The 26,526-nt window shown below is 46.4% G+C and overlaps 4 protein-coding genes across 9 annotated transcripts in view; 2 read left to right on the top strand and 2 right to left on the bottom strand.

Moving 5' to 3' along the window:
* Positions 1–2,511: 2,511 nt before the first annotated feature.
* LOC135366821 (zinc finger protein 234-like) lies at positions 2,512–6,967 on the bottom strand. Its single transcript, XM_064599751.1, has 4 exons — positions 5,626–6,967; positions 4,430–4,953; positions 4,168–4,253; positions 2,512–3,507 (listed from the first exon to the last, which is right to left on the bottom strand). The coding sequence occupies exons 1-4, from the start codon at positions 6,712–6,714 to the stop codon at positions 2,696–2,698; spliced, it is 2,511 nt and encodes an 836-aa protein (XP_064455821.1). The 5' UTR covers positions 6,715–6,967; the 3' UTR covers positions 2,512–2,695.
* On the top strand, positions 6,366–10,973 carry LOC135366824 (speckle-type POZ protein-like). Of its 2 annotated transcripts, none has more exons than XM_064599758.1 (2): positions 6,366–6,585; positions 7,376–10,973. In XM_064599758.1, exon 2 carries the CDS (start codon positions 7,408–7,410, stop codon positions 8,443–8,445), a length of 1,038 nt encoding a protein of 345 aa, XP_064455828.1. In that variant the 5' UTR covers positions 6,366–6,585; positions 7,376–7,407; the 3' UTR covers positions 8,446–10,973. The 2 variants fall into 2 exon arrangements, with proteins under 2 accessions (XP_064455828.1, XP_064455827.1); XM_064599757.1 differs by lacking the exon at positions 6,366–6,585 and adding an exon at positions 7,005–7,082.
* A 232-nt stretch (positions 10,974–11,205) lies between these two features.
* Positions 11,206–24,102, bottom strand: LOC135366822 (long-chain-fatty-acid--CoA ligase 4-like). Of its 4 annotated transcripts, none has more exons than XM_064599754.1 (16): positions 23,901–24,102; positions 19,336–19,474; positions 19,052–19,255; positions 16,727–16,904; positions 16,538–16,644; positions 15,987–16,128; positions 15,759–15,906; positions 15,613–15,671; positions 15,451–15,515; positions 15,251–15,322; positions 14,762–14,901; positions 14,498–14,670; positions 14,253–14,327; positions 13,631–13,819; positions 12,885–13,160; positions 11,206–11,920 (listed from the first exon to the last, which is right to left on the bottom strand). In XM_064599754.1, the coding sequence occupies exons 2-16, from the start codon at positions 19,468–19,470 to the stop codon at positions 11,742–11,744; spliced, it is 2,142 nt and encodes a 713-aa protein (XP_064455824.1). In that variant the 5' UTR covers positions 19,471–19,474; positions 23,901–24,102; the 3' UTR covers positions 11,206–11,741. The 4 variants fall into 4 exon arrangements, with proteins under 4 accessions (XP_064455824.1, XP_064455822.1, XP_064455825.1 ...); XM_064599752.1 differs by lacking the exon at positions 23,901–24,102 and adding an exon at positions 22,118–22,249; XM_064599755.1 differs by lacking the exon at positions 23,901–24,102 and adding an exon at positions 20,620–20,692.
* A 196-nt stretch (positions 24,103–24,298) lies between these two features.
* LOC135366820 (UDP-glucose:glycoprotein glucosyltransferase 1-like) overlaps positions 24,299–26,526 on the top strand; it is a 28,459-nt gene continuing 26,231 nt past the window's right edge. For both annotated transcript variants that reach the window (XM_064599750.1, XM_064599749.1), the window contains exon 1: positions 24,299–24,479. The gene's annotated coding sequence lies outside the window, so the exon portion shown is untranslated. The remainder of the gene's footprint in view (positions 24,480–26,526) is intronic.

Below are 26,526 nucleotides of genomic sequence, written 5' to 3'. Positions count from 1 at the left end.
CTAATCGTGCTTCGTCGCTCATCTATCCCCTTTCCAACATCGTCTGTTGTCTCTCTTCCCGGCGCGAATGTCGCTCATTGCGAAGCAGACTAGCCACAAACCGGCACCCTAATCGTGCTTCGTCGCTCATCCTTCCCCTTTCCAACATCGTCTGTTGTCTCTCTTAACGGCGCGAATGTCGCTCATTGCGAAGCAGACGAGCCACAAACCGGCACCCTAATCGTGCTTCGTTGCTCATCCATCCCCTTTCCAACATCGTCTGTTGTCTCTCTTCCCGGCGCGAATGTCGCTCATTGCGAAGCAGACGAGCCACAAACCGGCACCCTAATCGTGCTTCGTCGCTCATCCATCCCCTTTCCAACATCGTCTGTTGTCTCTCTTCCCGGCGCGAATGTCGCTCATTGCGAATCAGACGAGCCACAAACCGGCACCCTAATCGTGCTTCGTCGCTCATCCATCTTCTTTCCAACTTCGTCTGCTGTCTCTCTTCCTAGCGCGAATGTCGCTCATTGCGAAGCAGACGAACTACAGACCTGTACCCTCATCGTGCTTCGACGCCCATATCCATCCTCTTTCCAACATCGTCTGTTGTCTCTCTTCACGGCGCGAATGTCACTCATTGCGAAGCAGACGAGCCACAAACCGGCACCCTAATCGTGCTTCGTCGCTCATCCATCTTCTTTCCAACTTCGTCTGCTGTCTCTCTTCCCGGCGCGAATGTCGCTCATTGCGAAGCAGACGAGCCACAAACCGGCACCCTAATCGTGCTTCGTCGCTCATCCATCCCCTTTCCAACATCGTCTGTTGTCTCTCTTCCCGGCGCGAATGCCGCTCATGGCGAAGCAGACGAGCCACAAACCGGCACCCTAATCGTGCTTCGTCGCTCATCTATATCCCCTTTCCAACATCGTCTGTTGTCTCTCTTCCCGGCGCGAATGTCGCTCATTGCGAAGCAGACTAGCCACAAACCGGCACCCTAATCGTGCTTCGTCGCTCATCCTTCCCCTTTCCAACATCGTCTGTTGTCTCTCTTCCCGGCGCGAATGTCGCTCATTGCGAAGCAGACGAGCCACAAACCGGCACCCTAATCGTGCTTCGTCGCTCATCCATCTTCTGTCCAACTTCGTCTGCTGTCTCTCTTCCTAGCGCGAACGTCGCTCATTGCGAAGTAGACGAACTACAGACCTGTACCCTCATCGTGCTTCGACGCCCATATCCATCCTCTTTCCAACTTCGTCTGTTGTCTCTCTCCCGGCGCGAATGTCGCTCATTGCGAAGCAGACGAGCCACAAACCGGCACCCTAATCGTGCTTCGTCGCTCATCCTTCCCCTTTCCAACATCGTCTGTTGTCTCTCTTCCCGGCGCGAATGTCGCTCATTGCGAAGCAGACGAGCCACAAACCGGCACCCTAATCGTGCTTCGTCGCTCATCCATCCTCTTTCCAACTTCGTCTGTTGTCTCTCTTCCCGGCGCGAATGGCGCTCATTGCGAAGCAGACGAGCCACAAACCGGCACCCTCATCCTGCTTCGACGCTCATCCATCTTCTTTCCAACTTCGTCTGTTTTCTCTATTCCTAGCGCGAACGTCGCTCATTGCGAAGCAGACGAACTACAGACCTGTACCCTCATCGTGCGTCGACGCCCATATCCATCCTCTTTCCAACTTCGTCTGTTGTCTCTCTTCCCGGCGCGAATGTCGCTCATTGCGAAGCAGACGAGCCACAAACCGGCACCCTAATCGTTCTTCGTCGCTCATCCATCTTCTTTCCAACTTCGTCTGCTGTCTCTCTTCCTAGCGCGAACGTCGCTCATTGCGAAGCAGACGAACTACAGACCTGTACCCTCATCGTGCGTCGACGCCCATATCCATCCTCTTTCCAACTTCGTCTGTTGTCTCTCTTCCCGGCGCGAATGTCGCTCATTGCGAAGCAGACGAGCCACAAACCGGCACCCTCATCCTGCTTCGACGCTCATCCATTTTCTTTCCAACTTCGTCTGTTTTCTCTATTCCCGTCGCGAATGTCGCTCATTGCGAACCAGACGAGCCACAAACTGGTACCCTCATCGTGCTTCGACGCTCATCCATCCTCTTTCCAACTTCGTCTGTTGTCTCTCTTCCAAGCGCGAATGTTGCTCATTGCGAAGCAGATAAGCCACAAACTGGTACCCTCATCGTGCTTCAACGCTCATCCATCCTCTTTCCAACTTCGATAGACACGAACTGCGATTCCAACAATAGACACACTGCTCATCGCCATTATAGCTGTCACTGCTGCACGTGCCGCTGACCAATGATTGCACTTCGTCCTCAGAGAGTTTTAGTCAACTACATTTGCTCACTGATTTTTCTGGAGCAAAAGTCTTGGTCAACCTTGAATGACGCTTGAACAACCTGTCGTGTGCTGTACAAAACGTTCAATGCATGTATCGGGGCCAGAACTGCTAGCCTCAGTGTCCCCTCGCTTACCTTTAGATGTGTTCAAAGAAGCCCGATGTAACGGGTCAGCGTATGATTTAAGAGCTAGACCTTTATTACATTATCAATAAACCATTGTAAAAGTTCATGAATACACAGTTGCAGCCAATTGTGAGGATGATCAGTCCAAGGATGTCAACAATTCAAATGACTGCCACAAATGAATGTGCAGCAAAGGCACTCGTCACACACAGTATTTCCAAAGCACGAAACGTCAATCACGCTTCCGTATAGCACTCTACGGTGGACGTCTGAGCAATATCCAAGTCGGCAAAATCGATAACATGTACAGCTGTCTCCAACTGCCTCGTTTTCGTCTCGTTTGGATCAATGATTTGCATGACGTCCAACATCGAGTCGTCCCCAGTCTCAACGGAAACAACGGGCACTGTCGCACGCTCTATAAAGACGGGTGGCGCCCTCTGCTTCTGACCGACGTGCTGCTCCACGTTCTGAGCCTTGTGTGTCCTTATCAAGTGCACCTTCAACTTCCTCTTCGACACGAACCCTTTGGAACATATCTGGCAGAACACCGAGTAGTCTTTGGTGTGCACGTTGACCGTGTGGTACTTCAACCCCGTGGGTGTACGAAAAGTCACCCCACACTCCCGGCACAAGTACGGGCTTTCGCCGGTGTGCAGGCGCAGGTGCAGAGCAAGGATGTTGCCCCGTCCGAACACCTTCCCGCAGTAGTCGCACTCGTATGTCTTGTCCCCGACCCGGTTCGAGTGCCGCTCCAGCTTGTGCACGGACAGGCCGCTCTGGTACCGATAAGCCCAGCCGCAGACGTCACATATGTGGGGACGCTGCAACACGTTTGGGTGATACCGTCTCACGTGGTTTACCCGGTGGCTGACTAGACGGAAGCGTTGGTGGCACAAGCGGCATTCCACCGGCAACGAAGGCGAGTGGAGCTGATCCAGATGGGCCAGCAGTTCTTCAGCGTTTCCGAAGTGGTGGCCACATTCGTTGCATTTTCTCGTTTTCCCTTTGCTGTGCTGTTCCAGGTGTGCTTTATAAGCTGATGTTTCTGCGCAGATGGTACACAAAAGCAATATTTAGGGTCAGTGGCGTATCTAGAGCAACCTGCGCCCATGGCAACATGGTTAACATGATGTCCTTGGGGATGCGTTTTCGTGTGGTCTGCACTAGGTTTCACACTACAACCTCTGTAATGCCGGGTGCTTTAGATCATTTATGAATGTGCCAGGTTGAGTGCCCGACCTGGCACATTCACACCCGACCACATAATGGCGCCCCCATTCACCTGGCGCCCATGGCACATGTCCACACCTGCCACACCCTAGATACGCCACTGTTTAGGGTGGGAAAACGGGAGAGGTACACTGTATGGGAACGAGACCGGCTGCATGGCGCTAAGTCTTCGCCTTGTGCAATAAGAGTATCTCAATATTACCTGCTACTGATTAATTAAGTGGAATCAATTGTGTATTTTTTTTTATATCATTGCTATAGCTCAAGTGTCAACAGAGAAGTTGCAGAGCACATTCAGAAAATTTGGATTCGGTTGTTTCCAGCCAAGTGGGTGATTTTTCTTCTTTCTTCAAGCTTCGAAGAAAACTCGTGGAATCTCAAAAATATAAAAGAATACTCTTGCACACGAGAACTAAACACTTTTGTACTTCGCAACTTAAAAATGTAAAAGAAAAGAAGGCACCGAGATCCTTACCTCTTGTCTCGAATAGCCTAGGACAATGCGTGCAGGTGAGCAAATTTTTAGGGTGGGCAATCTGGCTGTGCTTTTTTAGTTCCGTCCTGCGTCAAGACAAGAGGGATATAAAATCAAAACACACACACATGGAGACATCTGGTACACAAGGTTTGTTCTAGACCTCCCAAAGATTGCCCTTGTCTTTCCCTGTACACCTAGATACCCTTCCCAGCCCAGCACGACCGTCCTGTTCGTATTCGTTAACGGAGACAGAAATTACCTGGCGGCAAACTTCCTGGGACACTCTGGGCATGGGTAACGGTAGATCCCAGTGTGGAGCGCCTGGTGCCGTTCAAAGCGGCCCAAATTGTTCGTCTCGAAGGCGCACAGCTGGCAACGATGTGGACGGCGTGGTCGCGTCTTTTTCTCGACCAACTGCGGAGGCTTGCCCTGTTCTTGACTGTCCCCTTCTTGCTGCTTGGCCGCCACCAGCGTGATGTAGTCCCACGGAACGGACTTGGACGGTCTCTCGTAGCCGTGCTGCTTTTTCATGTGCCTCTTCACGCTGAACGAGGTCTTGAAGATCTTGCTGCAGAAGCGGCACTGGTAGCGCCTGGTGACCGGCTTGTGGCGCTGGTCCGTGTGCTTCATGAGGTCCTGCTGCGTCGGAAAATGGTCTCCGCAAGTCTCGCAGATGTGGATGAGGGAGATGGGGTGTCGCTTCAAGTGCAGCCGAAGGCCACGCTTGTTTGCCAACGATTTTCTGCAGACGGGACACTGGTATTCGCCTTCGACAACAGGCGGCTGCAATGAAATGGAAGAGCTTTGTTTTCTCGCGTACGGCGAATAGATGTGAACTCACAGTGACAATGTATCGGTAAGAAACCTAGTTCAGCATTCTTGTCGAGCACAAGACCTACTAGGTTATAGCGACCATGTCATAATCGGCAAACCCTGTGAGGAGCCCGTGAGATGTACATCGTGATTGGATGATGGAAATTTGAATTTTGAACGTGCAGAAGCAGACGACAACTACAACTACCGTAGCAGACGACGGCGACAGCTCCCATGAAAATGCATAGAGTGCTGATGATGATGATCAACTTTATAAAGAACCATCTCTCGTGGGACATCCACCGCTTGTACAAAAATACTAAGATAAGCTAAAGTACAAAGTACTGTAGAAATTGAAGAAGCAATAACTGGGCCAATGAGTCCTCAATGGTCCAATGGTCACTATGACCTAGTAGGTCATGGTCCAGCATATGGTGGTGATTCAGCGATATCTTCTCACTAGAGCTCTTCTCTACATACCATTGTTACACTACCCCCCCAACAGGGATGCTTTCTGAAATGATCTGTGCTGCTTGCTGTTCTAGTTACCAGATATGCTGCGTCAGTTATCACACATTATCAATTACCACTGTTCAAGCAGTAGCTTCACCAAGGTGCTTCTGAATAGCCGACATCAATTACCTCGACTCCTTCTTGGTGCGTTCTCAAATGTTCCTGGTGAAGCTTCTTATCGAGTGACAGGCTGCCACATATTTCACAAGTGTACACAACTTTCTCTGTGTGCTTGTCTTTCACATGCTGGCAGAGTTCGTCGTACTGTATGGTGTTGAAGTCGCACAGCTGACATTTCAGAGTCTTCTTGAGCTTTCCCAGTGTCGAACACCACAGCTCGTGAGACCTCAATATTTCTGGATTGAAATGTGGAGTGTGACAAACGTAGCATTTCAGAGGCGCTGCCTCGGCGTGTTCGGAAACCATGTGTTTCTCCAAGTCACGCTCGTTGCCGGCTTCAATGGTACAAAGTGAACATTCAATCGTGCCGCCGTGATAGACGCGCGTGTGTATGCGAAGCAATCCCTCTGCTGGGAACTGCTTCGAACATTCGGAGCACCGGAACGTTTTTTCGCCGGATTCGTCGTGCTCCTGTGAAGTATGGCTAAGCTTACGTCTTTTCTTCCGCACTGAGGGCTCTCCCGCGTTGCAGTGAGATTGCATGTGCCCGAGGGCTCGTTCCTTGTCTTTTGTCTGGTATCCGCAAACAGTACATACGTAAATAGGAATACGTCCCGGTGGCACGGAATTTTCTGAATGATCCTGCGCAGCGCAGACATTACTGTCGTCGTTGTTGTGGATGTCATCGGGTATGTCATCAGGAATGTCAGCAGACAGAACGGAGGAAGCGGCGGGACTCGCGCAGGAGGTTTCGACGAGGTTCCGTGGAGAGGCTTCGTTGGGTATACCGTTTGTAGCACTGCAGCCATGGTCTGTTTTCTCGCGAGCATCGCCGATCGGTTTTAAAAGGCACAATGGATGACCGTCAGACTCGTGAGACGCATCGATCACTATGTTTTCTTCAATGTAGCGGGAATCAAGGGCGCCTCTGTTCTGCCGCACCACTGGAACACGCTCTCGGGCGTTGAGGTATGTGAATCGCGATGATGCACGGTGCAACTTCAACCGAACTCTCCCACCTTCTTCTATACCGTCCGGAAATATCAGGTCAAAGCATGTTGGGTGCATGTCTAAATTAATTTTTACTTGTATTGTCATGGTGGCCTGTTCTTGATTCCCCCAAAAAGCGAAGAGTAGAAAAATACCGTCACTGCATATTCGAAAAAGTCAACAACAGTAAAACGATCACGGCGCCATTCTAGCATCTGCCTGCACCGGAGTTTCACTGCGTAAGCGTCGCGTTCAGCATACAATCGTAACTTCTAACGCGTTACCTGTTTACGAGAGCAATTCGTACTGAAAATAAAAATGAAACATCAGAACAATGTGAGATTTTAAAGATGCAAGGAGAGGTGGAGAGGTCACTGTCGTCGATTTCTAGAGAGATCACGTGATTGAGGGTTCGTTTTGTTTTGTTTTCTGTTTTTTCCGCGTTGTGTAATTGTCGTCATTCGTAATGTACGCTGGTGAGTACACCTAGCGATTTTCTGTGGTTTTCAGACGGCAGAATGCCGATATTCTGTCGTCTTCTCGCAGTATATCACTACGACGTTCCCGCATGATACGAAGTTGTCGTGTTGATGTTACGTATTTCTGTTAGTGCACGACTAAAGCAGCATGTGTTTCTGTACACCCAAACTTTTCGAATGTAGCTAGATGCGTTATTAAAAACGAAAACACATTACTTGTGCCAACATCTAAATATCGCCGATCACGTTGACTCATTATTCCTAGCTAAATTTTACATATTTCATTGCAGTAATAGGGCAGACAGTGCCCCAAGACAGCACCATGGCTGCTTCGAAGCAGTCCTTGAGCTGTCGAACGTCTTCCACGAGTCGCATCAACACGGAGTGCATTTCTCACCATTGGACGATCGAAAACTTCCGAAAATGCCAGTTCTTTCAGAGTGGGACGTGCCACAGCGAAGAGTTTCCAAAGGACTCGCTTCAAGTGAGGCTCAAGCTGAGGATGGACTTAGCTCGGGACCACGCCTCCATCTGCGTCGTTCCCGTACAAGGGATGCAGGGTCGAAACTGCGTCTACACTCTCACTTTGCTCGGCGAAGGGGGAAGACCAGTCCAGCGTTACTTCCACAACGGGTTTCACTCTCTCTACCGAGGAACAAATAATTATCACGGAATCGAGATAGCGAAATCGTTTCTCTACGACCCTGACATTCAATGTATGAACGGAGACTCCCTCAGCATCCTCTTTGAAGTCGAGTTCCTGGCCGAGAGCACGAACACTCCGGTCAGAAAGTCTGACATCCCGGTCAGCCCTCTCCTGAAGAACATCTCTTCGCTGCTGGAAGACAAGACGTTTGGAAATGTTCAGCTTGCCGTTCAGCGGCGGAACCTGTATGCGCACCGCGACGTATTAATGCTGTCGTCGCCGGTGTTCGGCGCCATGTTCACGCATCCTACGAAGGAATCTCAAGAGCAGGCCATCAACTTACCCGACCAGTCGTTCGATGCGATGAAAGAGATGCTGCTGTTCATATACACGGGTGAGGTGCCAAACTTGGACAAGGTGGCTGAAGACCTGTACGTAGCCGCGGACAAGTATTCGATGGGCGACCTGAAAGCGCTCTGCGGAGACTATCTCGGTGCAAACTTGACTGTGGAAAGAGCTGCGGACGCGTTCGTTCTCTCAAATATGTACAGTGACAATGACTTGTGTAAAAGCATCGCGAGGTTCATTGCCGACCACCTGGTGGCAGTGAGGAGGACCATGGGGTGGAAGAATATATGGGGAAAGCCCGACATAACGGAAAAACTTTTTATGCATATCGCTGACATAGGAAGCACTCCCGACTCCCCGAAATGAAGGGCGTTGTATGGCAGTGCCGTTCGAATGTATTAAATGTGGTGATAAGTGTAAGCAGCGTGCTACGATCAGAGTGTAGCATCCAGGGAAGTTGTGATTTTGATCACGATTGATTTTGATTTCGATCCCTTTTATACCAAACACAAGCGTAATGAAACATGGCTTACATCCTGTTCCTTGCATGTGCAAATAGAAAAATTCGAGGTACAGTGCAGTCCCGTTAATTTGAAATTCTGTTAATTTGAAATCATCTATTCGAACTGATGCTCTCGTCCCAGCAAAATCGTGTATTTCTATGCAGGGGAAACGCTCAGTAAATCAAACACATGAACATGCACTGCGTTTTTTTTTCGCTGGCGCATTTAGTACGCATTGGCTCGCATGCTGCTAGCATGCCAGGGACGCCTTTACTTATTAAGCCTTTATTATTAAGTTTATTGTATTATTAAGTCATACCACGATCAGCTTATACCGGAACACCTCTTACAAAGACATACGATACCAGGATAACACTCACTTATTAATTCAAGTTATACCGGGAAAGACCACACAAGGGAAAGAAATATTGCAGAATATGACTTGTAGTGAAGAAAACATATGAATTCCACAAATAACATTTACTGAAGCACACCAAAGGGTCGGGAAACCAAATGGAAATTGTCCCACATTTTCGTCAGACTAATAATCATTTGAGTAGGTGAACGGCCTGAAGCTGTATTCCGGCTCATCACAATGCTATCCCCAAGAGGTCCATTGGCACACTTCTCCAGGCGCTGCAATTCACTTTCACTGTTCTGTTATGACTACGTGTTCGCATGTAATTTCACGGTGAGGTCTTCTTTCAACAAGACTTACACTTTGTTGCTAATTTTTTCGCCCATCAATTTCGAAGCCCTATTCAGAAAGCTATGTAAAGTGGCAGCCAGGTGCAAGAGGCTTGTGTTGTGTGTGACTGATATCAGTTTAGGATGTTCTCAATATTCTTCAGTAAGTGTTATTTGTGGGATTTGTACATTTCCTTCACTATAAGCAGAGCATCACCCCAAACCAGAACCAAAAACAGAAAAGAACAGATATTTTTTTGCCAGAACCGAACCGAAAAGGCCGCCGTCATCTTGGAGCTGTACCTGAACCAAACCGATTTAGAAAATTTCGGTTACCATTTCAAAACTGGTTCCAAAGGCATTGACAGTTCAAGACGGACCGTTTTTCGTATTACCCCAACCTGTTCCAAAAGTGACCGGTTCATGCGACATTTTTTTCAACGAGAGTCTCCAATACAAGCGGAAATGCATAGCTGGATGCCCGCATCGATGGAGACAACGTATGACAACTGCGCTCTATAGTTTCGTTACAGTGCTCTTCAGTTACAGTGTTACCCTTCTAGAACACTGTAGTTTCGTTTTCCCACAAGCGTTCTTTCACAGCTTTGCGGCCATCCTGGCAGCTATACTGCTTTCCGCCACCTTTAGTCAGGCACGGTTTCATGCCCGCACCAACTAGTGTGTACCTGGGGGGGTGCGCCCTCCTAATCTGTGTAACCTAACCTAGCTAAAATGCACTTACCTGATCTAACCCAAGGCTCATACCTTTCGCAAGATCACCCATCCGAAGCCGTTAGGCTTACCGTGACCGTGTTTTTCTATGGTTCAGATGATGTTAATGAAATGCATATAAAAAAGGTTCTAGACCACAGAATTTTATAATTCTTATATTTTTAGACTCTGTATATGGCCTCCTCTCACTTCCACACATTATTTCACTTTTAAACGCACTCACGAACTTTTAAAAGCCACCAGTCCCACTGCTATAGTACAGACCATGGGGATAAAGGTTCTGGAACTTTCCTACCGTTTATTTTAGTGCGTATACCTTGTGCAATGATCCGGTTGGAACAGATATGTGTGTCCTCCTGGAGCTGAACCAAACCGGAAAAAAATTTGGCTTGATGCTCTGCTACAAGTCACATTCTGTGATCTTTTTTTTTTCCTCGTATGGTCTCTCTCGGCATGACTTTAATAGGTATGAGATAAACGTGGAACAAATTCACTTTGCATGATGTGTCCTGGTACCAGTCCCATTATATTCCGCCGCAAATGTGGGGCAAGGTCTAGTGAGCAATGACGCGTCAGATCTTCGGTACTCTTCAGTTCGCATTAATGGGATTGCGCTGTCCCCCCCCCCCCCCCCCCAAGGTTTGGAAATTCTGCACTGCATACTTTTAGCTCTTCATCCTACATACATAATGCTGTGATTATACTCATGAGCATTCTAAGAGGGGATGTGCTAAGAACACACAGTGCAGGACCCTAGAAGTTTTCTTTTTGTGGTGAAATGTTTGATCACACAACGTTTTAATGCAAACAATACAGATGCAACACATCTGCAGAGCACTCCTGTTTTTGTACCAGTTGTCAGACAGGTGTGTTATGCGATCAAATCAGTCAATTAAGAGCAAGGCCACGTGTTGCACAAGTGCAGAGCTTTGGCTCTAGCATTGAGAGATTAAATGTTTTTCTCAGAATGCGCCCCAGAGAGAATGTTTCGTGCTGAATGTTGATACCTATGTACGCTAGGCAGGGAAATTCCATTCCAAATGAATCCAAAATAAACTCTGAGAATAGATCAGAAAGAAAAAAATAGTGCAGTATAGTGCAAAATTTTTCTGATGTTTCATTCTCAGAGTTCATTTTGGATATTTGCTGGACTGTGTTTTCTTCAGAGTATTCACATTCCAAATGAAATTCGAAAGGCCACCAGTTAAGTGAACTTCAGCTTAAATTTATTTGCAACATCTCAACGTGACCCTTTCAGACATAAATTACAAAGGGCATGGTACATGCGAAAGAACCTATAAAAGTTTGGGTTAACAAAAAAAATAAAATAGAAATTAAATACAAGGATGGTTGAATGATAAATGTGCCATAAATACAGGTGGGAAGGCAAACTAGTATTATCTACATGACCAGTGACTCTTGTCCTGTGCAACAACTGCCTAAATCAGAACTTAAGAGGGTATCATTTTGTGCACAACTGTTGACTTCTTGGTCCATCCCTTTATTTGTTAGGCAGGTGGAGAGAAAGAGAGGGGGGATGCTGGCAGAGCCATAAACATGTGCGCGAAATGGGCAGAGGAAACTGCCTTCACTGAAGGAGGGAGGGGGGAGTGGCATACGACTGCTTTTCTGTCACAGCTTTATCACAGTTCATTCACTGCTGCGTCCAGTACCTATTTACAAAAACAGCCACACGTTCAAACACACACACACATGCATACACAGCGCCCTCTTTGTGCTTCACGTCGACTTGGACGCTGCAGAGCTCGGCTCGTACATCTCGTCGATCTGGTGTTGATAGAACTGCTGTATGTTCCTGCGCCGTATCTTGTAGGCCGCCGTCACCAGCCCAGTGTCTGGCTGCCAGTCCTCGGGGCAGAGCCTTACCTTCAGAGGTATTTCTACTTTCTGCAAATGTGCTGCAAAGGAGAAACAAAAAGGAGACTAAATGACAAGCCCAAACTCCGCTCACTTGCTCCTTTTCTACGCTGTCAATTGCGCACTCAAGCATAGACACTTTTCCAAGTTTCCGTCGATATTCAACCTTATGACCAACCTTCAAACTTACGAAAATTTCAACTAAATGTATGTAGAGCTAGAGCATTGAGAAGGGTGAGCTATCCTGCATAAAGCAAAACAATCCTAGGCATCTCTCGTGCATCTGCGTCAAGGACAAAGGCCTTGGCGACGGAATGATGCCCGATCTGCAAGGTGATTTCAAGGACAACCATGCAAGAACTTGGCAAGACCGTGATAAGCCATACAGATGCAATTATGGCACTGCACATACTTGTCAATCTGGTGCTGGTTGCACAAAATATGATGCTTCGGGCCACTATTCAAAAATGTACTGGAACACTTTCGAATAACACTTTAATCTGATTAATGAATTAAAAAAGCTGCTATGAAACTGAAATCAAACGTCTTGAAATGCCACAACACAGAATTTTGACAAGACCTTGGACAGTCCAGTTTCCCGCGTAATTTGTTATACCACAGACTCCCTCTGGGGCGGTGACATTTTCAAGCTGGGAGACAAAGTTCCTAAATACATGACTTCATGATCTCCAAAAGTCGTGAAACAAAGATTCCAAATATGCATGAATGCACAAGATTACCACCCACTCGCCGTGGCCCAAAATGTGGGAAATTCTGAGAATGCAACCTAGTTTCAGAATGAGTATGGCAGCTTCTGTTATTTCTTTGCCAAACCCCCCTAAAAACCGTTCTAACCCAGAATAAATGTATAACCTGGTTCCTTTCTTCGAGCATTAAGGAGTGTGGAGTCATTAAAAAAAAGTATTGCCGGCTAGCAACGATGACCCAAAGTTTGCGCGAAGGACACTGCACTTGTCTACAAAGTACCATGAAAGTCATATTCACCTTTCCGACCATGAGTTGAAATCATCTCCACAGCTGCCTTGATTATCTCAGGGTCCTCACAGAGCTCTTTGAAGGAAAGCTTCTCTTTGCCTGCTTGTGTTGCCAACATTTGTATCTGCTTGTGGTTTGGTGCCACCAGCGCGATGAGGTAAGTGTGGTAAGAGCTGCCATACACACACAGATTGTCGATGATGGGGCAAGTCTTGAGTTCAGTCTCTATCTTGCCCAGCGACACGTACTCTCCAAACTGAAGTTTCACTAGGTCCTTCTTGCGATCTGAGTGAAAAATTGAAAATGTATCGCGCATCTTTCTCGTACATAATACGTAGAGCCTGAAGTTTTAGGGTCTAACCCGATTCTTTCCCCGAATCGAAGGTTGTCCTCTTTAGGGTGAAACCCCGATTTTTACCCGTCAAATTGCCCTCAGTCAGACATCTGTAGGAACGCGCACTAACTTGTTTGGCAGCAAATGCAGTTACATCACCGTTTGTAACAAACCAGAACAGTTAGAGTAACTGAGCCCGATTTCTCCCCAAACTCAACATACTGGAAGTTTTTTTCATCCAAATTCACACAAATTTAGAGCACGTTTATTTACCCAATTTTTACCCCCCCCCCCCGAATTTAGAAAAAAAATAGTTTCCGAAAACTTCAGGTTCCAATAATACATCACACTACACAAAAGGTAACGCCATGTTTCATTACAAAATGACACCTGAATCTCTTGTACGTGTACGTGCCCTTACCTATGATCTTGACCGTGCCATCTGGGTACAGCTCCCCAATGTCGCCGGTGTAGAACCAACGTATGCCGCCCTCAGTCAGGTAGCATTCATTGGTCAGGGCCTCATTCTTGTAATAGCCCTTCGTAACGCACGGACCTCCAATGAGGATTTCACCGCGAGGGTACGGCTTGTCCGTGACATGGTAGTTAGCTATAAGAGACAGGTAACAGATGTAGAATGAAACTGCAGAACTGAACTGAACTGAAGAGGCTGCAAAACGACTCCATCTCTCAGTGCAAAAAAAAAAACAAGGAGGGAGACGACAATCGGATGCAAGTCAGGTGACCACACAATCCCACGTTCTAGTGTTACGGCACACAGAAAATCTGTGTGAGAGGGGGCACCATCACTCTCTCACCCAGTTCTCATAAACAATATGTATGATCGTTAGAAAATTATCACTCCTCACAGAACGATGGAGGGCATATGCCTGTTCTCGTGGCAACCAACGATTGTCCAGAAGAAAATTCCCTATTCTGCATCCACATTACAAAAACAGAGTGAGGATATTGGGACAACACCTAAAACCCGCACAGCTGGTTTCTCAACACCTTTGACGTAACGTAACAGGTTGATTCCTTACCCTCATCCCAGTCAACCAGACGGATGTAGCATCCGCTTATGGGTGGTCCAACACGCCCAAAGCTGACGTCATCCACTGTAGCAAAGACAAAGGCGTGAGACACACATCATGGCATTTTGTAAGGGATGAAAAGCACAGCTGCCCACGCAGGGGTACACGCAGGGTTACACGCAGTAAACAAGTTTTCTGTTGTATACCACAACTGAGTACCATTACTTATCAGAGTCAAGGAAAGCAATACTTACAGTCCATGACAGTCGCTCCAGCAGCAGTCTCTGTAAGCCCATACCCCTGTACTACATAGCATCCTAGACACGCTTGGATGAACTCGTGAGTGTCCGCAGACAGAGGGGCTGAACCGGTGGCTATGACACGCACATGACCGCCAAGAAGTGCCTGCATCTTCTTAAACACGAGCCTGCGAAGACAAAAAGGAAAAGCGGCTCAGCATGTAATGCCTCTATTGAGTGACAGATATACACAACACTAGCGTGGGAATGGGGTCTCACCGATTTAGGAGCGGAGTGTCGAACCCAGCACGTAGCCAAAAGGATTTGTAGGAGATGAGGTACTCAAAGAAAGCATTGAAGAAAGCACCCCTGGCTGCAGCTAGCTCAGCTATGCTCTTGCGTATGCGGTCCAAGATTAGCTAAAAAGAAGAAGACTCAAGAAGTCAAGTCTGCGGCATTGCATGGACATACGTAGACTCCTCTCGGTAAAATATCTGATCGCATAGGATCACAGAGAAATAAGAACAAATACAAAAAATACCAGGTGGGGATTTTCAGAGGCCTAGAATTTGACACAGTCGCTGCTCCTGCCATAAAACCTAAATTATGGGTCCATACCGATCCTAACGATCAGCAATCTGGCAAAGACTGTATCAGTATGCTACCAGAAACGGGAGAAACTCTGCACATAGAGCAGGGGGTTCCCTGTACAGCACTAAATTTTAGCTAGATCTTTGGAAATCTGAATTTTCAGAACGTAGAACTTACAGGTACTGAGACCATGATGGTAGGCTTGAGCAGAGATGCATCCCCCTGGCAACCACGTTTAACTCCGGTTGACTGCAAGGAAAATTGTGGTAGGCAAAAAGGTAATGTTAAGTACATCAAGGGCAAAGCATGTCAGACACAGTTACAATACATCTAAGCAGTGCAACTGATATTGTGTACATAACAAAGAACTAACTTACTTTGTCAGTAAGAGTCAAAGGAGAGGAGTAACCTATCTTCGCTCCAAGGGCAAAGGATAAGCACTCTGAAAAAGTGGAGGAGCGTTAACTTAAACAACTCGCAAGATGAGGAAAGCAAGTAATGATACATGGGAATCTTTCTTGCATATGAATAGCACGTACCTGCAGCTAGCTCCAACACATGGGCAAGAGGTAGGTATGCGATGTAAGCGTCTTCACTCCTGAAAACGGACATTAATTAGACAAGGCATTGTAATTACAACAAAGGATCAGAAAAAAAGACAAACCTCCAGATGAAGGAAACGTACCCAATATTCCTGCAGATCACACTAAAGCCCCTGGCTGTAGTGACAATGTTCTCGTGGGTTATCATAACGCCCTTCGGAACACCCGTGGAACCGCTCGTGTACATGATGATAGCGATGTCATCACCCGTGGGTACCTCTCCTCTCAGTTCTGAAATGTGGAATCGTAGCATTATTTTTCGCGCACAATCGTAAGACATTAACGGGGCAGGAAGGGAGGAGGAGGCTCACCAGCATCTGCAGTCTTCCCGCTCTCTTCCAGCTTGGAGAAAGGCAACGTCTGAACACCTTCTGGACCCTTCACTGGCCCCTTGGCCACGGGACTCTCCATGTAAATGATGTGCGTCAAAGAAGGAATCTTGTTTAAAATTTTCTGGAAGAAAAATGAAAAAAATTCCCCCAGTCAGATCTCCATCGCTCCACTAACAATCAGGAGACTAACAATCAGGAGACTAACAATCAGGAGACTAACAATCAGGAGACTAACAATCAGGAGACTAACAATCAGGAGACTAACAATCAGGAGACTAACAATCAGGAGACTAACAATCAGGAGACTAACAATCAGGAGACTAACAATCAGGAGACTAACAATCAGGAGACTAACAATCAGGAGACTAACAATCAGGAGACTAACAATCAGGAGACTAACAATCAGGAGACTAACAATCAGGAGACTAACAATCAGGAGACTAACAATCAGGAGACTAACAATCAGGAGACTAACAATCAGGAGACTAACAATCAGGAGACTAACAATCAGGAGATGTGAACGGACATACCGAAATCTTCGGAAGGAGATCATACGACGTGATCAGGTGAGTGGCTTCGGTCTCGTTGATGCCGTGAATGATGCCCTCCTCGCCCAGCGTTGCGTAGAGGGTTACAACTATAGAGATACGCGCGTTAAGTAAGCAAGGTGTATCTCTCCTTGGCAGCAGCCGCATTTTATTGCGCCGAAGTAAACAAACCTGGAATGTTGATGCGGAGGCACGCCTGGGCGGCTAGCATCCACTCCACCCTGGTTTCTGCCAGTATGACCAAGTTCTGTCGAGGGCGCACTCCCAGGGCCATCAGGCCCTTGCCAATAAGGTCGATCTTTTGGTCTACTTCTCTGTAGCTGAGCCACTTGTAACCACCGAGGATCAACTGAAAGAGCAGGAAAAAAAAAAGCCATTCAATCTTTTTTAGTGGGCACTAAAGCACAAAAATTTCTCCTCGCACAACGATTTGATTGACTTGATATTTCTCGTGACTCATGGAGCGAAAGAAACCGCAATTTACACTCTCCCGCTCCACCTCGAGAAAACTGGCAATACAGAGGCCTGCAGGTTTCCGGGCGTTAAGATTTACTTTTGTGACTTAATTTAATTTGCTGTATTTAAATTATATTATTTAGTAACTAAAAATTAATTACATCAATTGGTTTATCTCCAGACCAAACTAACGCCACAACGTTACATGAATGGTCAGAAAGACGCGAATTCTACGTCAAAATGCTTGAAGCAAAAGTAAGAAGTAGCATAATTTACACATCACATTTCCTCCTCATTTTATCTCTCCTCTGAGCACAGCATCCAGTAAGAGAGATGTCCATTGAGGAGAGTATACACCAAAATATAGCGGGAAAACAACAGTACCCAAACAAGCACATCTTTATCTTCATTTTGTTTGTATTTGTTTGACAGTGAATTTCACAAATTTTAATGTGACAGCGTCGAGTTACTACCTTATACAAGGCCAACTTACAGATATTCATGCTGTTCTCCCCTACTGCCAGGCTTACTAGAGATAAAATGCACAATCTGCAAGTTGACTGAAATTCTGCCCTGTATCCTATATGCTGTCAAACATAGCAGAGGCATAACGCAACCCAGCAGTACCCCTCAAGCAGGTGCAAGGCTCAGCATGATGACAACGTCAGCTGAAATTTCATCTTGAAAGTCAACCCTTTAGCCAGGTCCCATATCAGAGACAAGAAACAAACACAGCCGTGGCACATGCCTATCTATTTGGAGTGCCAGAAACAACTTTCGGAGTACAACTGCAGACAGATAACTCTCAGACATTCGCGAAGATAAGCAAAAATAAACGTCCACGCGGGACATCTCGGCACAAAGTACGGCAGGTATCTATTACTACGGGTGAACACACTCAATGTCCTCCACATCTCTTGAGTCTTCTTAGAAGACATGCATATCACTTCCTGATAAGGACTGAAAACTCCAAAGGTCGACAGCACCCTCACCAGCGTTGTCAACAGGGCGAGCAACAAGTACAAAGTACGGAGCGCAAGTTTTTTAGTTGCTTCTAATTTCTTGCACTGCGCCAATCAAGATCAACAGAGAGAGAACACCACAGGACCTGACCAGGAACCCTTTCACTTTTTTTGTTCTTTTTTAAGCGAAGACATATACTTCAAAGGTGCAAATTAATCCATCCACAATTCACAGCAACGCAGCACTGAAAGCCCCTGAAGCCCGAAGGGACAAATAAGATCTGCACCCCCGCTAAGAATTGCTGCCTTTATAGGAATTTTTCTTGCTTTGCTAGCTATACCAGGGTGACAGTCAATTCAATTATCTTGAAATAACGGTAAAGCAGTCTGCTGCCTTTGTCCAATGAACAATTAACCAACCCTTTGATCTTTGCATGCTGTAAACTTGCTACCCGCAATAATCCAGGGTTCTACAAGCGAAAAGGTGTCCTCGCAATGACAGCTATCACTTCTGCACTTACAGTAGCACTTTACAACTGTGACAAGTCACTGAACAATGCCGCCGCAATTGAGTGATAAGTGCTTATCTGCACATGTTTCAAAAGACTGAGTATACTATATTGATAACGCTCCCCCACAGCGTGTAGTCTGTTCCAGCATTGTAACGGAAATGCCTCCATTCAATCTGAGGAACAGCAGCTAGGTTCATAAAGAAAACCGAGAGACACGGACACAAAAGACTACACACGTAAGTCGTGTGTCAACAACAGACTCAACTAGAGTCAACAGTGTCAACAGCTAGACTAAATAAGGGACGCTTTTTTATTTATTCATACTGCGTGCGCTGCCAATCGGCATGCGTCGCAGGAAGGAAAGATACAACACACAAATTTCAAATGTGACAAATAAACAGAGTATGTACATGCCTGTGCACATCCATTTACATGCATCTTGACACTCATAACATATAGATGAGAGCCCTAATTACGGGATTCTAACGCTGTGCCACAACCTACACACTTTGAACTTACTACTACCAATTACTCGGCACAACAGAAGGGCACGAGAAGGCGCTTACCTTCTTGAAGACCTTCCCATCCTTCTGCTTCTCTTCTTCCTCGCCCAGGATTTCTCTCGTGCCAAAGCAAGGCTTGTCACCAAAGAGGTGAACAGCGGCTTGTGTCAGCTCAGCCATGGTCTTGATTTTATCCAGGGCCGCAGTGCCAGGGCCGGTGGTACGTACATGCGGTGACCCTGGGTCATTTGGTCTCGTGGGTTGTGCCTGATAAAGGTGCGACAAATATTAGCTCACATTTTAGTGGACGCAACACGTGGCTTGCCGCCATGAGACGAGACACCTACGAAAACGAGCGACTTCTTCCGCCAGTAGTCCCACGGTCTTTGGAAGATGAAGTAGAAGGGAAATGTGATCACGTCGCACGTCGTGACCAAAGCCTTGATCAGGCCCATGGCGACGGAAATTCCGATATGAGACATCCTTCTGCAAAAGAAATCAAATTCCGCACACCCCTTAACACAATGCGCCCGGACTTGTAAACCGTTGAGCCACTTGCCAAATGTGGGTGTGCTCTACAAACACCTCGTAAGCGAAAACAGACCTAGAAAATGACGACCTCCGAGCTGACTTGCTGCCCATGTTGACAAGGAGGTGCACTCTGAAGATGCTACCACAAATCTGAACGTTCCCGCGGCACTACTACGCTTTTATCTGGGCCGAACCGCATCCTGTCTTATCTGCCAGCTATCACGCTCCTTGGAACACCCGACTGTCACACCACGGATCATGCTCCCTTCTAATAATAGACTCCCTCACCAACACTCATTATCGTAGGGGGAAAGGAGGAATAGATCAGGTAGTGATGACACAGGCACAAAGAGGAAAGATCCTGTTTTTGCTGATGGCGGAAATCTCTATGATAATACGTCATTCTGGAAAAATCACATACGAAGGATGTGCAATCATCTCTTGCAACGTATTACACAGCTCTTCCATTGCGTCGGGAAAACCTATAAGTCTCCTCCTACCAGCAGCACGCAATAAGCCCTTCATGAAGTGCACACACACAGGTTTAGTTATGCGTTACTGGCAAATGCACGATCTGCCAGCTACCAGCAACAAAAAAAGTCTTGAAATAAATAAAGAGCACTAGCAACAGATATTTTTGAAAATGAACCCTTCATGTTCAGGTACCTCAAATAATTTTACCCCCATCCCAGTGAAAGACACCCAGATATACATAGAAAAAACACTAAACAGCAGTACGGTATCCAGAATATCTAGGTACAACAAAATCGAGGCGCAAAACTTTCAGTGATGTACCAATAATAGGATTGCTATGGGGTGGGGGGAACTCTTGGGGGGGTGGCATCATTGCCACAGTTACCTTAAAGTTCTAATTTTTCTTCTTTTTTTATAACAGTGTTGACATGTGTCAAAAGCTGTACTAACACAACTCCCCTCCCCCAGTATGTGTTGCACACTGGAATGTATGGTTGGGGCGATGGGGGGGTCTGGATAAATCACTAAACCCTCATTGTAGAAGGCTTCAGAAACTTCAGTGGACATAGCTAGCCAGCCGAGACTCTTAAATTATATATAATGCAACAATAATCACTTTCACTTACAGCCAGGCATTAAATCCCTTCAACACTGCTCACAACGAGGAATCACTTCACAACGCAATGTATGCCCCAGTAAGTGTTGAGCGCTCGCTTTTTACTTGTCCCTCTCGTTTCTCCTTAACATTAAGGCTGTGCCGGAAAGGGTGTGGACACAGGCTGGACAAGTCCGTAGAGGATGTAATACGCATAGTAACAAAGTACTTCCAGCCCATCATCAATCAAGAGAGGAGCACGCGGAGAAATATTATATCCGCTCCAACCTTTCTCAAGCATACGTAACTTCGGGAAAGTGAACGCGCAGCTACTTCCTCAATCAGCCCTCTCCTCTAGCATTGTGAAAGGGACTTTCCTTGAATACTACCCATCACACAATTCTCAATGTTTTTTTCCTGCGAAGGAAAAAAACAACTACGACCTCCACGAAAGAAAGCTCGCGGCCCGTGAAGGGTAGAATTTATTAACCTACAAATCAGCTGACCAAGGCTATCAGATTGTAGAACTGGCCTGGATAAATCCAAACACGTGGAAACTGCTTCGATCGTTGCTAGTCTCGAGTATTCCGCAGGATGACAGTGTAAGTAGATAGATAATATGGCATAAATGCAGGACAGCCAGTGAAGGAGTTCCACACTGAGACAGCCAGAGTCCTGGCACAGGGAAAACGACGACAGGATACAAAAAAAATTGTGTACAAGGAATTGTGTAAGGAACTTCCTTACGTACGGCGTTGCAACTGTTTGAGCACGTGCAGCCAGCCCAGTACCGCAAGTACTTCATTATCTTCCAGCTCGTGCCAAAAACACACCGTCCAAGTGCTGGCTAAGGGTTTATGTTCGATTCCTAGCACAATTTTTTTGCAAACGAGACCAGGTTTAGAGGAGTTCGTTAGAGCATCGATTCCTCTCTGCCCCAGCTATGGCTTTCTCAGTACGGAATGTAAATGGAACCTTAAAATCTACAAAATTACTTTTTTTGGAGAATGCCTATTGTAGTACAACAGCCTACATAATCTTACACAGCATTAATGAGAGTATAATTCTGTCTTTTTCAGAGAAAAGCTCATAGGAATCCCTTTGAAGGATAACAGCTTGAGCTATACTACCCCCAAGTACGACATTCATGAGCTGGGAATCCACCCTGCACTGCTGGCACAGACTGTCATGAGACTGAAAAATTATACCGCGGCTGAAATCACCCCAACCATGAACATCTGTGGCGAATATGTCACACGATGACCTGGCGGTGACAAAATATAAAAACACACGCGGTACGGTTCACTGGTACGGTTCGGCGACAAGCGCTACCTGCCGACCGCGCGACGTCGTGAATGAGACTTTCGCTATTATCCGGCGACAGCAATACACTGACCCCGTTCACCGCGACCTTGAGCGGAATGCATCAGATTGGGCCAGCGCGTGCGCGTGACCCCGCAAGCGCAGTCAACACATATACACGGCAAGGAGACATCGCAGCACGAAGCGTAGAAATACGACGGACAAACCCTTGGTGGTTGCGGTGTACGGCCAACGAGACGGCCACCGACAGAACTTTGACGGCAGTCACAGGTATCATGCCAGAGGTAGAAGTCGGTATCCCAAGGATGAGCAGGAACTACTACGCCCGTGCAACTTCTTCCTTACTCATCACGAGAAGCAAGCACTCGACTTTTTTTTTTTTTCAACCATCCAAAAAAGCAGAAACGTACTTTTTCTTCTTTACCAAGTCAAACATACACGCCGTACGTAGCTGCCGCCTTCCAGAGAACATGTATGATCCATAATGCATGAATCGATAGCGAGGTGTTATTTCCTTTAGACGTCCAGCAAATGCATTTTACAAAGCAAACAATAAGCGAGACGAGATTTGCGGGTATCGCTTTCCATTTCGCACTATCTCAGCCAAAAGGGACACGCATCGGTAAGTTTCACTTTTTATCTGGAACGCAGCGAAGAACATAGAAGTCTTTGGTAGAGACTTACCAAGATACAGCTTCAGTCACTAAACAGCCACCGTTTTGTGTCACGGCCGCACCAAGATAGCCGGTGCCCGTCTTTGCCCGAAGGCTCTTGAAAAACCCGCGGCGTTTTTTATGACGTCAGTCGCGACGGGCAACGATACGCTACGCGTTTCTACGCGTCTACCGCCTCTACAGGAGCACATATTTCTCAAAGCCGGCTTCCTTTACGTGGGGGTTTTCCTCGAACGGGGAAATTGATAAACTCTTGCGTAATGCCATAAGTGAGCGCTAGCGTGATATGTCCAATACCCCCATGACGCAACCTGTCCAAAACGCCGCACGTTTGACCTCATCCAGGTGACGCATGACGCGCGCATATCTTTCAGTACGGCATGGCATGACGTGCAAGAGGGGTCTGATGAAAACTGGCCAGCGAAGGGACAGCAACAAAAATGACAGAAGAAACGCAGACGTCCTGAAACTGTAGTACAGTGCAGGCACACTGGGGCGCGGTCAAAACTAGAACTAGACTAAAAATAAAAAGAAACTAAACATGTTGCAGAAAACTGTTGCACTATCCGTCGGTGTGACAGTTGTTGACCGCTTTGTGGACACCTAGGCACCTTAAGGTTGAGGAGAAACACACTAAAAACGGGATCAGATTCAATAACTGTACAATTATTGAACTAGAAGAGAAAAGGGAAGCCATGAGGATGGGTGGCAATTGAGCAGAGTAGGCCATGCTGTGGCTGTACGTTGCCTTGAGAAATCTGTGCCCGATTCGTCAAGGGAATGTCTTAATTGCTGCTGTTGTCGCGATCAGCCTTGACGCATATTACTTCACATGACAAACACACATAAGTCGTTAATTTCTCTTTAGGTCATAAATTACGCGAACGGGAAGATCACCCTATCTGTGACGTCACTGTGTTTTGCTAGCACACCCCCGGAAGGGATCGATATTCCAGAGAGCTCGCCTTCCCAAGATTTTTCAGGTGACACTGCACTGTAAATAGAAATACTTCTCGAAGCACAACTGTCTCTCAATATCCTGTCTTCGGCTGCAATATCGCTAACGATACGGACCGCACTTGCACCGAGGCACACCAGCGAACCTAAAAAAGGACACAGAGACGCACACCTACCAAATTACAGGACAATTTTGCGGTTTGACCAATCGGCTTTGTACGTAAAAACGACAAAAAAAAAAGTAACTTGGGCTGTGCCTTATATTACCATCTTTGGTACTTTGCGGTCGTGTGTCCGTACGTTCTGGAAACACGCACAGGCGGGAATGAATGAAGTAACGGAAGTGAGTTACACTCACCTTAATTGAGTGAAACAACTTCTATACGTTTCAGTTGGTGCTCTTCGTCAGTCAGTATAGTCAGTGAAGTAACTCTCTTCACTCCTCGGGCTCCTGCTTCACAAGCGTAACATGCGCATGACACAATAGTAGGATAACAAGCTACGACTGAATCACACGCACCGGTCATTTACAAATTCGCGTGTTGTGTGGCGTGATCAGCTACTCTCGTTCCCAGTTCCCAGCAGGCTTGTGCACTAGGTCATGTGCCTCACGTGTCACGTCTTGTCACTCAGCTATTCGATGAAATCATGAAATAAAATATATTGGATAGAACCGGTGTTATTGTGCACATTTAATAGTTTAATTGCATTTCCTCCGACACACGGTACAAAATGGACGTTTTTAAACTGTAATTTTGGAAGTGCAACAAAGTATGGCGGCGCACACTCGCAAGTTTCGTGGGTTTGTTTGATTCGCCGGTCAGTGTGCGTTGTGGTAATGCTGACCGCACAAAACAAAATTAGATTACATAGAAAGATTTAACACACCTGTGTGACACAACACGTCCTCTAGCGCACATCTGCCCTGCAATTTGAGGTACTTGTGAATTACGCTAATAGTGGTTGAGTGGTGATGGGAGATCTTACATTTTGGATGAATTGCGTTTACATATTGAAACGGTGTGTTGTTTTATAGACTCTAAGTGCACGTTCATAACACGCAATTCTACAAACTGAAACTAATATCGAGTTTACAAGCTACGCCGTTGACAGCACAGGTGAAGAGAGGTTTTAATGTTGACGTGTCTTTCGAGGCACAGACACGTATGTTTATCGCACTGCTCCGTGTGCAGGGTATTTTCGTTTTTCTCATTGTTTTTCCTAAATGTCAGTCAAAATTTGATGGAAGTTATGCAGCACTGCGAATCACCGCACGCTTTCTATAACTGACGTTACGTCTGTACTGACTGCTTATCCATTGTGGCTTATTGGCTTGCTTCAGAACTGTTCCAAGTGGTGTGCCAGGGATGCAGTGCCGTAGAACCTTCCTGTAGAATTTAGCATATAATTTTGCGAATTCACTTTTCACCTCTTTTTTATTTCATTTTTTTCGAGATAGATTTTTTTGTAGAGCTTTGAAGTGCAGAACATTAGGGAAAAATGCAGAGCATGTGTGGAAATTGTACTCCTAAATTTTTTCCTGGCTGTTGTGCGACGTTTATATAGTGCTTCTAGGTGGTAATTGGGCAGTTCTCGGTCATCCTTCGGTCATCCACGCAATGGCGGACTATTAGTTCATATCACCACATGCTAGTGTCATTCTGGTGCATATATTGGCAAAAACAGGCAAGGGATGCAGCGTTATGCGTATGATTCAACCTGCTATAACATTCTGAAAGACACGTTACATTGCTCCTGACTGCATCGTCGCTGACGGCATCCTCTACCTTCACAAAAACTTGGTAGTGTAACGATGAAACGCTTGCCCGCGTGCGTTCTGGTTCGCTTTGTCGCCGAGCCGGGCTCTATTCACTGAGCCGCATAAAAACATGAAGGCACGGACCGGGCCAGGAAAAGTCGGCCAGTAACACACACTGACGTTACAGAGAGGGTAACGAGGAGGTGCTTTTCCACAAGTCATTGACTATTATTGACATTCACTACAGAACAGCAACATTTGTTTTGAAGACAGTAGGCATAAGTTTTCAGAGGAGAAACACATTAAAGAAAAATAAACAGAAAGGGAAAGCAAAGGTATCGGAGAAACAGCCAATGTAGTTGACGTGGAGCTGAAGAGATGCGTAAAGGACACTGTAACGGTGTTAAAACCACTATCAATCATTGTTGATAGACTGGAACGAACAGGCTGCAACATCACCCTATGTACATTAGAGGGCCTGTTATTACAAAATGTCAGGGCTGCAGGTGGTATGTTGGAAGCTTTATCAGACATTTGGTGTTCCACATTTTTCGGTCGATATCTCGCGACCCTGCTAATAACGTAAGCTCTTTAGTATTGCAGAAGGAGATTGTGTACAATGCCTATGGCATATTTCTGTCTTCGTATGGTGTTGTCAGTGGTTATGACCTTTAAGGTGGGAGGATATCGCTTTGAATTACATGTGCTGTGTCGGACTCATCTGAACTATTGGCATGCTGAACTAGTGGAAAGGTGCTGTATTGCAGCGGGACAGTGTCACAATGCAGCTCCAGACCACCGTTGCAATTTCTGCAGGAGCCGAAAACAGTTTTCTTCGCTGAGATTGGTGCAATAAAATTTGCGAAATGGAATAGGAATGGAAAAGGTTGCAAAACTTGCCTTTCCCATGTGGTGCATGAACAGAAAAGAACTTATTTATTTGAAAGCAACGTACGTAGTTGATATTGCACTCACTAGTCTCTAGGTATGCATCTACAGTTGATGGTTGTGGCATTCACTTGTTAATCTGAGCGCTGTCTGAATTAAGTCTACTCGTAAAGTATTTGTGAGCCTGTGCCATGTTTCGCAGCTTCCTTCCGAATTTCAGGCTGACCTTCTTTTCCCCAATTAAAACGAGTATTTGGGTGCTGTTCTAAATCGTCTCAAAAATTGGCAAAATTAATTTGTGATTAAAATTCGTTGTTTAAAGCAATCCACCACAGAC

This window comes from Ornithodoros turicata, chromosome 8 (genome assembly GCF_037126465.1).
Source record: "Ornithodoros turicata isolate Travis chromosome 8, ASM3712646v1, whole genome shotgun sequence".
Classification (NCBI taxonomy): domain Eukaryota; kingdom Metazoa; phylum Arthropoda; class Arachnida; order Ixodida; family Argasidae; genus Ornithodoros; species Ornithodoros turicata.
Note: the sequence above shows the minus strand (reverse complement) of the source record. Positions and strands in the feature narration are given on the sequence as shown.

What these genes read in the sequence shown, in the direction of transcription:
- LOC135366822 (XM_064599752.1), bottom strand. Translation starts at nt 22,188, where the DNA reads ATGATACCTGTGACTGCCGTCAAAGTTCTGTCGGTGGCCGTCTCGTTG. An exon ending in CTTTGACTCTTACTGACAAA is followed by an intron (nt 15,323 to 15,450) that starts GTAAGTTAGTTC and finishes TTTTCCTTGCAG; the next exon opens with TCAACCGGAGTTAAACGTGG. An exon ending in TGGCACGGTCAAGATCATAG is followed by an intron (nt 13,161 to 13,630) that starts GTAAGGGCACGT and finishes TTTTTCACTCAG; the next exon opens with ATCGCAAGAAGGACCTAGTG.
- LOC135366821 (XM_064599751.1), bottom strand. Translation starts at nt 6,714, where the DNA reads ATGACAATACAAGTAAAAATTAATTTAGACATGCACCCAACATGCTTT. An exon ending in CGCACCAAGAAGGAGTCGAG is followed by an intron (nt 4,954 to 5,625) that starts GTAATTGATGTC and finishes ATTTCATTGCAG; the next exon opens with CCGCCTGTTGTCGAAGGCGA. An exon ending in TAGGCTATTCGAGACAAGAG is followed by an intron (nt 3,508 to 4,167) that starts GTAAGGATCTCG and finishes CCATCTGCGCAG; the next exon opens with AAACATCAGCTTATAAAGCA.